General features: G+C 49.1%; 1 protein-coding gene across 2 annotated transcripts in view; it reads right to left on the reverse strand.

Annotated features, from left to right (window-relative positions):
- Positions 1–12,162, reverse strand: part of exoc6b (exocyst complex component 6B) — a 150,892-nt gene that overhangs the window by 42,607 nt on the left and 96,123 nt on the right. For both annotated transcript variants that reach the window (XM_015343850.2, XM_006629096.3), the window contains 2 exons: positions 10,656–10,797; positions 6,138–6,211 (listed from right to left, as the gene is read on the reverse strand). In XM_015343850.2, coding sequence (XP_015199336.1) covers positions 6,138–6,211; positions 10,656–10,797 — 216 coding nt within the window. The remainder of the gene's footprint in view (positions 1–6,137; positions 6,212–10,655; positions 10,798–12,162) is intronic.

Below are 12,162 nucleotides of genomic sequence, written 5' to 3' on the forward strand. Positions count from 1 at the left end.
TGAAGCCTCTTTCAGGGTGGAAAGGGCAGTCTTCCACTAACCCCAGTGTGTGGGATTGTATTTGTCAGTTTTAATCCAATACAGATTTATAGCTGCGCTGAAAAAGATTAAAACAATGGGAGTTTTCAAACAGGCCGAATAATTTTAACAAAGCTGGCAGAAGTTCAAGCATCTAAACCAAACCACACATTTTAACTGGCTATTAGGAGAGCCTGCATCATTCATGAACTGACTGAAGCTGTGGGCCTTCAACCGCAAAGCGAAGCAGTTTTACATTAGCCCAGAGGAGCATCATTTAACCTGCCTGCAGGAGGCCCATTCTGCAGCAATTGGAAACTGACTTAAAACTACTGTATGCCCAGCCTCAGGAATGCACTGGCCAAGCTAGTAAATGTCCAGTGTGCAAAGCTGTTTGGAAAATGTCCCATTTCTTAAACCTGAAACTCAATCACAAGTGAATCAATACATAAAACCTCTCTGTAGCATGCACGCCCACACATAACATGGCAGACAGAGCAGAGCAGAAGACATGTACTATCAGAGAACAGGGGAACAGCAGGATCATCCCAACGAAGCGCTTCTACTAAACTCCTGTGATTTATCAGTCACTTCTTCCTACAGCTGAGGACAGAACAACAACAGTGCGATAACAAGCACATGCCCTTAGATGGCTATTCAAGACAGCGAAGAGAAGTACCAGAGGTGACTGCTAGTGATCCTGCAAAAGATGAAGCCCAGCAAATACAATAACGTTTTCAGACCAAACAGGTTGCACACACCACACAGCTGCTCTTACAGCCTTGTCAGCCCAGTGGGCTGTGTGCTCAGTTCTCTGTTACAAGACAGGCCTCACACTACACTTGTACTGATGGGAAATGAGCAAGACGGTTGTATGGTAAAAGCAACTGCTGTACAAAGGTCGCAAACACTGCCATCTTTAGTTTGAACCCAGGATTACGCTAGACAAAATTAAGACAAAATACAGAGCTCTGCACTAAACCAAGGGTATAGCACCAGGTTTTACTTCTTCAGATTTTATTTATGGCCTGTGAGGTCCAGATAGAAAGAACTGTGAGTACAAGTACAGCTCTGCATCGCCACTTTGTGAGTCAACAGCAGAACTTGCTCTCCGACGAGTTCTCCCACTCAACTGTCGGTTTACCAGCTGAGCCTGATTTAGCTACTGGCATCACGTCAGGAGGGCTGCCGACTCCCAGTGTCCCAGTGTAGACAATGTTATCATTTTCGAACGTGGGGGCTGTGGGCGTTTCCTTCCCTTTGTGTGGTCCACTGTCTCTCCCTCACAGGCGTGACCAAGCGTGGCCCAGCTCCTCGCTGGTGCCCTGGGCCCGTCTCCGAGCGTCAGGGCGGACCAGCAGACAGGCAAACCCCAGCGTCCCGATCGCATGACATCAGCGCTGGCGAGCAAATGGATGGAGTTACAGATGATTAGAATTCCAGGCCCGGGCTGGAGGCCGCCCAGACACCAAGCCACACTCACCACCACGGGCGGCTCAAAGGACTCTGTCACAGACAGATCCAAGATGGCTTGGTACCGTGAAACTTGAGGTGTAATTTCAGCAAAAGCAGCACGAAGTTTGAACACAGCGAGTGCACACTCGATCAAACCGCCATGCTACACCACACCCCAGTGGCTCCTTTTCTCAGGCCTGAGAAAAAGCACATGGACACCACAGACAGAGGGAACAGGAACCAACAGGGCTTCTGGTCAGGAACCAGCTTAATCCTCCCCCCAGACCACGACATCACAAAGGCAATACACGTCTACAGATCATACAGCTTCACTGACATGTCAGAACTGATATTACCTTCCTAACCCGGAATGAACTGACATTACAAGAAAGATAAGAAAATCAGTCATATGTGCATCACGCCTGCTCCCTTTTCAGCCTTGGGACACAGACTGAGCAAGCAGCTGAAGAGCTTCCTTAGCAAAGATACAGCCTGGCGTGCAGCCACACGGGTCACATGGTGATGCCGCAGAAGAGCAATCGTGTGTGTTGGTCAATCATACGGTGGACCACCTCAACACGTCCTGCCCTTCAATGGCACCGTATCACACCCGAGTAGTGATGCAGCTGAAACCCAACTCTGAGGAGGGCAGGCTCACTGAGGCAAGCTGTTTGCTACTTGTCTGCGATTCTGAATCCCCCCACCTTCAGATGAGCAGACAGCCCAGGGACTTGACATTTTCTTCAGCTTGGGGGGGTTGGGGTGGCAGGACTACAGAGGCTAACACTGACCACACACTGGTCAGCAGACAGAGTTCTGTCCAAACCCGAATTCTCCTGAGAATGGGGGTGGACGGAGCAGGGTGCCAATTGACACCTGCATGTGAAGGCTGCATATTGCCACCCTTCATACAAAAACCCAGCTGTGAGGAATAAACTGCCTGGCCACCATCGTACACTCCTCCAGCAGACCCTCTTTGCCTCGTGCTACCCTCCGCCAGGGTTACCGGCTAGCCCTGACCCCCGCCAGGGTTACCAGCTAGCCCTGACCCCCGCCAGGGTTACCAGCTAGCCCTGTGGTAACCTCCCTCACTGTAGGGAAAAACATGAGTTGTCTGAAAAACCAGATTTTCCTCTCACGAGTTTTATAAATAACACATCAGTGGAGGCTACAAGCAATATGCAACTGAGTCTTCACCATGAAAATCAGAGACACTGGGAACTCTAGCTCACAGACAGATCAAATTTCTCACACCAGCAGGACAGGTCTCAGAAAAGTGTACATTAATAAGTAGGGATATAAATACAGATGGCTGTTAATATTCTTCTAATAGAAATCATTAAACCAAAACTGTTTACAGTACATAGAAATTAAAATGATATATGCATACAGGGTATAATGAGAAATAGTTTAATAAAAATAAGTGTTAAAAATGAGCAACACAAAAGCTAATCAATACTTTGATTGGATAATAAATGCAGTTGCTGAATCAAGTATTTAAACTCATTTGCTAAGAGCCTACACTACAGATATCAAGACCATTACGAAATAACAGGTAAACTGCCTTTATTTGTCTTTATTATTTATAATAACCATTATTTATATGGTTTCCTGTAAACCACTGACAAAATGGCAGAAAGGTCATTTTACCTGTAGGTCGAAGTTGTTCCAGCAGTTTAAATGACAGAAGGGTGTACATCATCTCACATCGATTCTTTCAACACATCTGCTGTCTCCCAAAGGAGGGATGTAAACATTGTCACAACCAAAAGCTCAAGAGAGACACCTAGAACATGCTCAAATAACACACCTGTAAAATGCACCTCCACGTACGACAGGTCTCTCCTAGCTCCCCTATTATTTCCCTACGAGATAGCGGCAAGAGTACAGCTCTATTACTAAAGCACTGTAAGATAGATGAATATTGTAATAGTGTCATTTTGTATAAAAGCACTTTAAAAACATGACATAATGCTAATTATGATGATTTTAATTAATGACTGACAATGAATTAATAATAATAATTGAACTGTAAGTAAAAATTTAGCAATCAAGTGCATTACAACTGAAACAGACCACAGATTTCAGGCTTCGAGAAATGTGAGTCCAACAGTACCTGCATACTCGAGGTCTTGAGTACAATTAAACTGTGTTTGACTAGATGGTCCTCTTTCGCAAAATGCAATATGGCAGGATTTCCATTATGAGGTTAAATCCACTTGTCTGTATTCAATTCTTATCTTTCATGATCCCTATTTCATTCCAATTAAAATAACCCCAACAAATTAACAGATGAGACTGAGCCCTCTTACCTGGGTTTGGGACAGAAATCTAGACGAGGTCAGATGGCTGTCCTGGTTAAGACACAGTCTGGGAGAAAACCTTCTCCTCCTCTTAAAGCACACCATGCCAGCTACTCCATTTTAAACACATGGACAGTTCCACACGAAGATTGCTCCTGACTGATTCTGTCATAGACGCACTCAGGGTGAATCTAGAGCCTACTCACATGGGCTTAGGAGTGTTCTGTAACAAGGGCTTTTGGATGTACTGAATGTGACTTACGCATATTTTGTGATACAGTACTTTCAGGCGTTTTGTGTACTGTATGCCGCTAGTGTTATTATGGATGCAAAAGTGCCCTTGAGACCTCAACTGATCCTTCTTTGCAACGATTCCCAAGCTACAGTCAACCTCCATGTGCAACATAATTTGTTCAAAAACAAACACAGCAGACAGGGACACCCTCACATCACATGACACATTCACTGCACCCACTCGGAGACACTGGTCTTGTGGAGAGCAGGTCAGCTTGTTACAGCGCTGGATCAGCAACTAAGTTTGCAGGGACAGGCGCCTTTTCACAATCGTTTTTAATCAGCCCTCCTCTCCCTTAACTTGTGTAGCTCCTTCCATTATTTACCCTTTTTGCATTTCTTGAACACTGCTGCTGGTTTCAGAATTGATAATAAAAATAAAAATATCTGCATAAACCTGTAAGACTCATGGTAAAGGACCCCAAAGCACCAATCCTGCCTGTGGACTGGAAATCCATAGAAGCTCACTGTGCATCGATGTTCAGAATGAACAGCAAAACACGAACCAGAGGAAACTGTGTGGACGTGCACTTAAAATGGAGAACAGGAGGCACGTCTTTACCCAAAGGGATGCGGGAGTGTGGAACAAGCTGCCCTGCCATGGTGTGGAAGCCGATACCTTGGTTTTCCGCCAAGAAACAGCTGGATGGGCCTGGGATCAGTTAACTACTGGCAACCCAACAGAGATCAGAAGGGTCAAGTGGTCTGCCACCTTTCTTATGCTCCTAAGTAAGAGTACGAACCGGAGTCGCGTTGCGTCTCCGGAGTGCTGCAGTGGGGTGGAGATTCGATGCAGGGGCTCATGTGGAAAAGAACCGGTTGCCTGTGCGGTAAAGAAAGCCTCCTTTCGGCTGGGCAGCGCCGTCTCACACGCTTGCTAGCGCAGGAGCTCACCAAATTTCCGGACGAGCCTGTGGTCTTTTGAAGATGTAAAGAGGGGTGTTGGTGGGGGGGTAGGGGTGCTGAATGCGTGTCCTGCATCATCACAGGACAGAAGGAAGTTTGGAAATAACCCGCCAGCAGGATGATTTATCTGTCCCTTTCAGTGCTGAGGCAGGACGGGCAGGTCAGTCCCTCAGCATTCACATCGGAGATCTGCCGCATGAAAGACGCAGGGGGGATTATGAATCATCGTTCCCCGTCCCCCCAACTTCCCTTTGAAATGATAACAAAAATCAAAACCGAACGAAGCCCCCTGAAATCCTGCTTTTGATGTGCAAAAAAAAGTCCAGCGACGGACGCTACTTTCTTTTCGCCTGCTCCGTCAGGACGGAAAAGAAAAAAAAAGAAAGAAGGCGCAAACGTCAGCTCCCGAAATCAAGAGAACACAACAGGAAAGTAAAACAAGGGGCACTGCATCATTATGGCAGCAGAGACAAAACCAGATTGTTTTAATGGAAGAAAGACGCATCTGTCATCCACTGCCACCTCATTCACACTACCACTCCGGCCCATCCATCTTCCCAACGCAGCCCATGACACGGGCACAGGTTTCGCTTCTTCTCGCTTCAAGAATCAATACGGACATCATTCTATCCAGAATTAATGGCCGGATAAAATTTCCAGCCCCCCCCGCCCCAGCCTGACTCGTCCCCGCCCCCTCCCCTCTGGACCCCTCGGGTGCAGGCGCGCTTGGCAGGCGGCGGGAGGGGGTGTGCTACCTGCTCCGACGGCCCTCCGCCCAGCCGGACACCCTGGCCACGCAGGGCCAGCGGCGGGCATTCCTTCCCTGGGACACAAACCAACCGCGGGCGGGTCTCCGGCCTGCGGCGGCCCCGGGGTCTCGGAGTCGCAGCCCGGGTCAGCTGTGCAGAAGCAGGGAAGGGGGGCGCCCCCCCCCGCCAGGCCCACGCCTTGCAAGGCCATCGGGGGAACAGGGGAGACGGCCCCGAGGACACGAAGCCCCGAGAGTGAGAGCTCGCAGGGACGGAGGCGGGGCCGTCTTTGAAATCGCACAAACACGCACAGCAAAACCCCCGCAACACAACTTGGAGGGGAGACTGCGGAGGAAGAGAGGGATAAAAAAAAACAGAAGGCGAAGAAAGAGAAAGAAAGACAAAGACCTACTTGTCTCAAGTCGATGAACGCCAACAACAAAGTGTCCCCCTGAAATCCAGGCACTGGCCCCGAACTGGCAAAGCCTGTGGGAAAGCGGAGGAGATAAAGAGGGGTGTTAAATAAGCATGGACAGGGAGATTGGCAGACGGATGACAGCAGGGACAAGGGAAGCCGGGGGAGAGGAAGGCAGCCCCGCTGAAGAGTCATGTCTCTGGGGCTGCCACCTCTTTGTTCGCCCTTCAAAAATTCGTGTCATCAAAACCGCATTAATTCTCAGCGCCGCTGACAGGGGAGGGGTGGGGCGTTCGGGGGGTGGGGGGTCCGTACCAGCCCGACCTGAATGGCATTCCCATGAGCAGCGTTCTGGCCCAGTGGCGCGGGCGGGGGGGCGCGGGCGGGGGCATGCTTTCCCAGAACAGCGGGGTAAACAAGAAGTTCAGTATTAAAAAAATAAAAGAAACGTTGAACACACAGAAGAACCCGAGCTGTGAAATCCCTTTCACCTCCAAAAGCCATTTGTATTATCAGCCTGCAGAGGAATTACACGCCTGCCATTTTTATTTTTGAACGGAAAATAGTTTCGGATTTTGTGTTTTGTTTTTCGTTATTTTGCTTTTCAAGATCAGGGCAGCTGGCTGCAGACTCACGTGGTTCATTTGTCTGAACGCATTTCATCAGAGGCGGCTTCTGAAATTGCCCCAGCACATCTCTGCGCGAACCCGCAAAGCAGACAGACAAGCACAAAACAACACGATGTTGTGGCCTTGTGTTCGTCCCCCGACTTCAGGAGCCCTCTCTTTTGAGCGCTCTCAGGTGCGCTCTCCAGCCCTGAACCTGGCTTTGCGTGCTGACTGAACGGAAGGGGGATTCAGGCTGGGCTAAACAGCAAGCTCTAGGAAGGCTGCTTGGGCGGAATCCCACCCCACCGGTGCAACACGCAACGGTCTGAGAGCGCCCCCTGTGGGATACACACACGCCTGCAGCTCTGTGCCTGCTAACAGGACGCCGCCCTTCACCACACAGAAAGAAACACAGAAGAGCTTGTGGAAGGAGATTACAGTCCACTTAAGACCTCGCTTTGATCTTTTACTCCCAGGCTACAATGAGGAAACGTGTGGTCAGAGTCTGGTCATCCACTGGGCAGCCCCAGCACAGCTCACAGTCTCCCATCCTCTGGGGGAGCCCCAGTTTTATTTAAAAGACAGGCATCTTTCATTAAGATAGATGTGTGTGTCTGATTTTGACAGCACGGACAGCACACAAATTTGACCATTTTTGGAGTTTTCAAGATCCAGCAATGGTGGTTGTACTCCACTTTGTAAATCATGCAACATTTTCTAAATTCCTGTTTTTATTCCCTCATATTAACTGCAATGGAATAATCAAACACATCTAGATGAACTGCAGCCATGAACCAGCCTCTGCACTATGCACCTGGAGCAGGTGTGTGACAGTGAGGACACCTGTCTTCAGGGCAGGCTGCTGTCACAGAGAAGGGGTGTTAGACCCCACTGGAGGATGGGGCATTTGCATGGGCACTGCCCAGACTTGCAGGTGCCCTGCCAGCCACAGAGCTCAGTAACGGTACCAAGGAAGTATGTGAGCACACCAGGCCCAAGACCGCCTGTACTATGTCAGAGTTGCCCCAGGCTCATCTGGGCACAGCCCTCACTGTGGCCGCAGGGCGTGGTCCCCTCCACGAGCTCTTTGTAACGGCCCTTTCAGACTCCGGCCTGCCCCTCCGGCTCGGAGACACCAGGTGCTGGCTCACAGCCCTCAGCTCACCTGCTCTGACACTGCGAGGCTCTCCTGATGCACTCTGCCAGACACAATCCGAGCAAGCAAGTGGTTACATTTTAGGAGAGCTATGTCTTTGTGTGCTACCACTGCCCCCTTTACATCCTCCTTTTTCATAGTGTGCGACTGCTGTTGTGGAAAACATGTCCCAGGCGCTGCTGATCATTTCTTGAGAGTGTGTGCGCTGACTGAATGATATTCTCAGAGTGCTCCAGTCTCTTTAATCCTAATCTGGCCATAAATCAGTATTCAAATGTTCACTGTACATCTAATGGGAGGCTGCTCGGTGTCTGGAAATGACAGGCATTAGTAAATTACAGTTACTGGTCGACATCAGAACCAACCCATGGTCAAACTCATGTAGAGGGACATGCCCACAGGATGCTGACGTGGTCCAGAAACAGTGGTGTTGTGACTGACATAAATCTGATCTTCTAGATACCTAGTGATGGAAAGCAAGGAGCCCTGGATTTCCTCTTGCTTTCCCTTCGCTTATCAGGTGCTCATTGTTTACATTTCTTATTAGTGGGCTTGTGCAGATATAGTTGTGCTGGTATATACCACAAAAAATAAATGCTGCATCGTAGCCAAGTCATCCCTGTCTATTTTAATGCCAAGGCCACATCGTGCGTCACCCTGTGCCTAAAGCACTGAGAACCAGCTGTGCCACAGTCACACCCCGCAGTGCCCAGATCGCTGGGGTCTCAATGAGACCTCATATCCCACAGTGCTGCCAAAACGGTCCTGGTTGGCATTAATTCTGCTACCGATTTTCAACCCCTTTTTCATCTACTCATGACCCTTGGTCCTACCAGTCCTAAAACCCAGTTGAGGTGGCCTGGACTAATCCAGCACCACCACACCCACTGAGCTGCTGCTCTTGAGATCTGTGCCCTGTTTCCTGCTCCCCTTGCCTTCCTCTGCATGCCTCCCTCCCGTCTCCCTCCCTCCCTGCTGGGGCTTTCAAATAAACAGAACACAAGAGGATAAGGACTACGAGAGGAGCCATTTGGCTTATCCTGCTGATTTGCTAGATAGTAGCTAATTGATTTAAGGATTTAATCCAGCTGTTTCGTGAGGGAAACCAAATAACTGGTTCCAACATGGCTGAGCTGTTTATTCTATGCTCCCACAGTCCTTTGGGTAAGGAAATGTCTCTTATTTTCCACTTGTGCCCTCTGGTTAGTGTTTCACTGTTCATTCAGAAATCTCCTTCAAAGGAGGAGTCAGGTTCTTTCACAGTCTTTTCTGTTCAAGACTAGAAAAGTTCAGTTCCTACAGCCTGTCAGGGGAATGTCCAACACTAGGTCCTCATATCTGGTATATCCAAAACCTCTCAGACTCAAGACAGGGAACTAAAGGCTGCAAAAGCAGCACATGACATGTATCAGGCTGTGAGTCCTGCCCACAGACAGACGGTTCCCTCACTTTGGCCTCATGCAAGCAGCATTTCCACTCCAAAGACCCACTCCTAGTCCTCTGGTGAACTCCTCCAGCTTCTGCACTTCTGCTAAGCCATATTTAAGAGTCTCGCAATACTGTGGCGACTTTAAAAAATGACTAATTAGTGAAGAAGAATGTGTGTGGCTCAGAGTTCGAGGATGAAAGGAGCTAGAGACCCTTCCTAACTCTTCCTGACACTCAGAAAAAGAGCCAAGCCTTCACTTCTTTTCTTGAGGTAGAACAGTATCTGCCACAACGTCACTCAGTTACTGAACTAGCTTTGCTGGGCACCTGCTCTTGTAGAAAATTAACTTCTTCACCAGTGGCAAAAAAGTGAAGACTCCAGCAAAACACCCCAAACCCCCTCTGCCCTTGCCTCTCCTCCCCCTCTCAACAACCACTCTTCTCTAAAATATTTTGGAGCCATCAGCAGAACTCTAGACAAAAGCCACTTTAACTGCAGTGAGAAGGAACCGGTAGTCTATAGAACTGTCTGTGTGTGCCTTTTCCATTCTCCTGAGACGCAGATAGCGGGAGGTGAGACAGTGATGTATCACAGGGTCAGGCGGCCTCCATCTGTCTGACTGTCAGCGCCCACCAGGCCAGCACCGCGGGGCGGGGAGTTCTCCCTCTCTGAGCGTGCTGATTGGGCAGAGGCTGGGCAAGAGGAGGGAGGCAGACCCTGTTCAGCCACGCCCCTTTCATGCTGGACCACTCCAGGACTGGCTGCCTGCAAAGCCTGTACCTGTCACTCTGTGAAACTCAAAGCAGCTGATGTGAGCTGTTCTGCTTGAGGAATTACTTTTCCCCCTAGACAACTAATAAATAACATCCATCAGACTTCCAGGCGGGGTAGAGGGATTTTTGATGTGCTCAAAGAGAACTAGTTTTGTGTGCATAATTCTGTTACATGCCAGAGTTTTTCTAGATGAAAACCACTGTATTTTTAATTAGACGCTGTGATGGTATAGTGCATCAGAATATTTTGCTCTTTTTGTTTATTTCTATTGCAAATTTGAGGAGCAGCTTCAGAACTAAAGAAGGAGCTTTACTGATGAATGGACTGCCTCCCAAAGACGTTTCAAAGCTCCTGTTACAGTATTCTTAATTCTAAGAAACATGATATCTCTACAAGTATATATAGCCCTGAATTAAGGATAGATGTTTCCCACAGGAGTCATGAAAAGACGTCCACTTGAAGATTTATTAATTTTATGTGAAAGCAGTGCCAGTGGCAGCTGTAGGGAGTGAAGAGGGAGCCCCCTTCTGGGAAGACGGGAAACTCACGTTCGCACTCCTTGACGTCCTCGTTGAACTGCTGCAGGGCGCCCATGGACACCTGACGGACACCGGCCTCCAGCAGCAGCTGCAGCAGCGAGGTGGACAGGTGCTTGCAGGCCGACATGCAGGCTGTCTGGGCCACCTTGCCCTGGAACAGCAGGAGGAAAGCCTCTGTGAATACGGGTCTCTCTGACAGGTCACCTCCAGCGCGCCAGCACAGGACAAGTGATGCACACAGCTCCGACATCAACACAAAGACCGTGAGCGTTTCACACAGCACAGGACTCACGATCACCCAAGATGAGACAATTTTAAATTTCCGTTGCACTGTGCACCTCCTGATCCAATGATCTCATTAAACCCATTGTTCCCCACACTATCTGGTAATCGTGATCATCGCCACTCGTTTCAGGGAAAAGCAGCAAGTAACAATCCCAGTTAAAACTAGATCTCAAAATGCTTGATTGATCTCTAAATTGGAACAAACATTTTCCTCATTTTGAATTAAATATTTTTCATACTTTTTAAACTCTGAATCTTCAGCAAGTTTTGTTACACCATTACCGGTTATCACTGAAGACCATTAGGAGGCTTTAATGAATCAGTCAAGATGCCAGTTTGGTCACAGAGCTGGGCTGGAGCTGAAACCAGAGGACACTTGGAGCTGTACTGGCCAGCTGTGGCCAGCGATGAGACCAGGCGGCACCTGTGTCCTGCAGCTGCACTGATCTGAGCACAGCACACGTCTGTGTCTGACAGCAGGCACTGATCTCCAATACTTCCCGGCTCATCATTTTCATCACCCAATTCATGAAGCACATAATGGCCAATTGTTCCAGGTGAAAATCTTAACTGAGTTTCCTAAGCTGAGCCAAAGCACTTTGTCCATCTTTGGGAAGGTTACTGGGGAGTGAAGGAACGGAGGAATGGACACTGATACTCATCAGCTGAAGCTCAGTTACAAGCCTGTGTATTTCACTCTGTAACTGTAAATCCCATCCTGACCGTCTTAACAAGCACAACACGACACATGGCACCGTTCTGCACACGGCTCTCTGGGGTCTGGCCTTGTCCAAGGTGGCTGTCAGAGCTCTGCCCAGAATGCAGATAATAACAGGGCTTAATTCAGTCCAGCTTAGACCACAATAAAAACAACTCTTCAACAGAGGTATCAGTCCCCTCTTTTCAGTGTTGGTACGGAGAATCAGAATGGCCCCCAGGCTCTCGTTCAGAGCAGAGGAAGCCCTTGAAGCCTGCAGTATGCAGGCAGGCCCGTTAACTGGGCCTGCGTGTCCCTGCCCACAGCCCCCTCCCTGTGGCCAAGGTCAGCGAGCGCGGCCTGCAGCCTGGCAATGCCATCGGGCTGTACGCACAGCCCAGGATTCCCATCTCCGCCACACTGGACTGGCAGCGGGCCCCTGGAGGAGAGTGATCAGTGAGGGTGCGATTATAGTGCCTGTGGCAGCTCTCTGAGCTTTGTGATACTGCACAGAGCTGGGCGCGCAGGAGTCAG

This window comes from Lepisosteus oculatus, chromosome 1, assembly GCF_040954835.1.
Source record: "Lepisosteus oculatus isolate fLepOcu1 chromosome 1, fLepOcu1.hap2, whole genome shotgun sequence".
Taxonomy (NCBI): domain Eukaryota; kingdom Metazoa; phylum Chordata; class Actinopteri; order Semionotiformes; family Lepisosteidae; genus Lepisosteus; species Lepisosteus oculatus.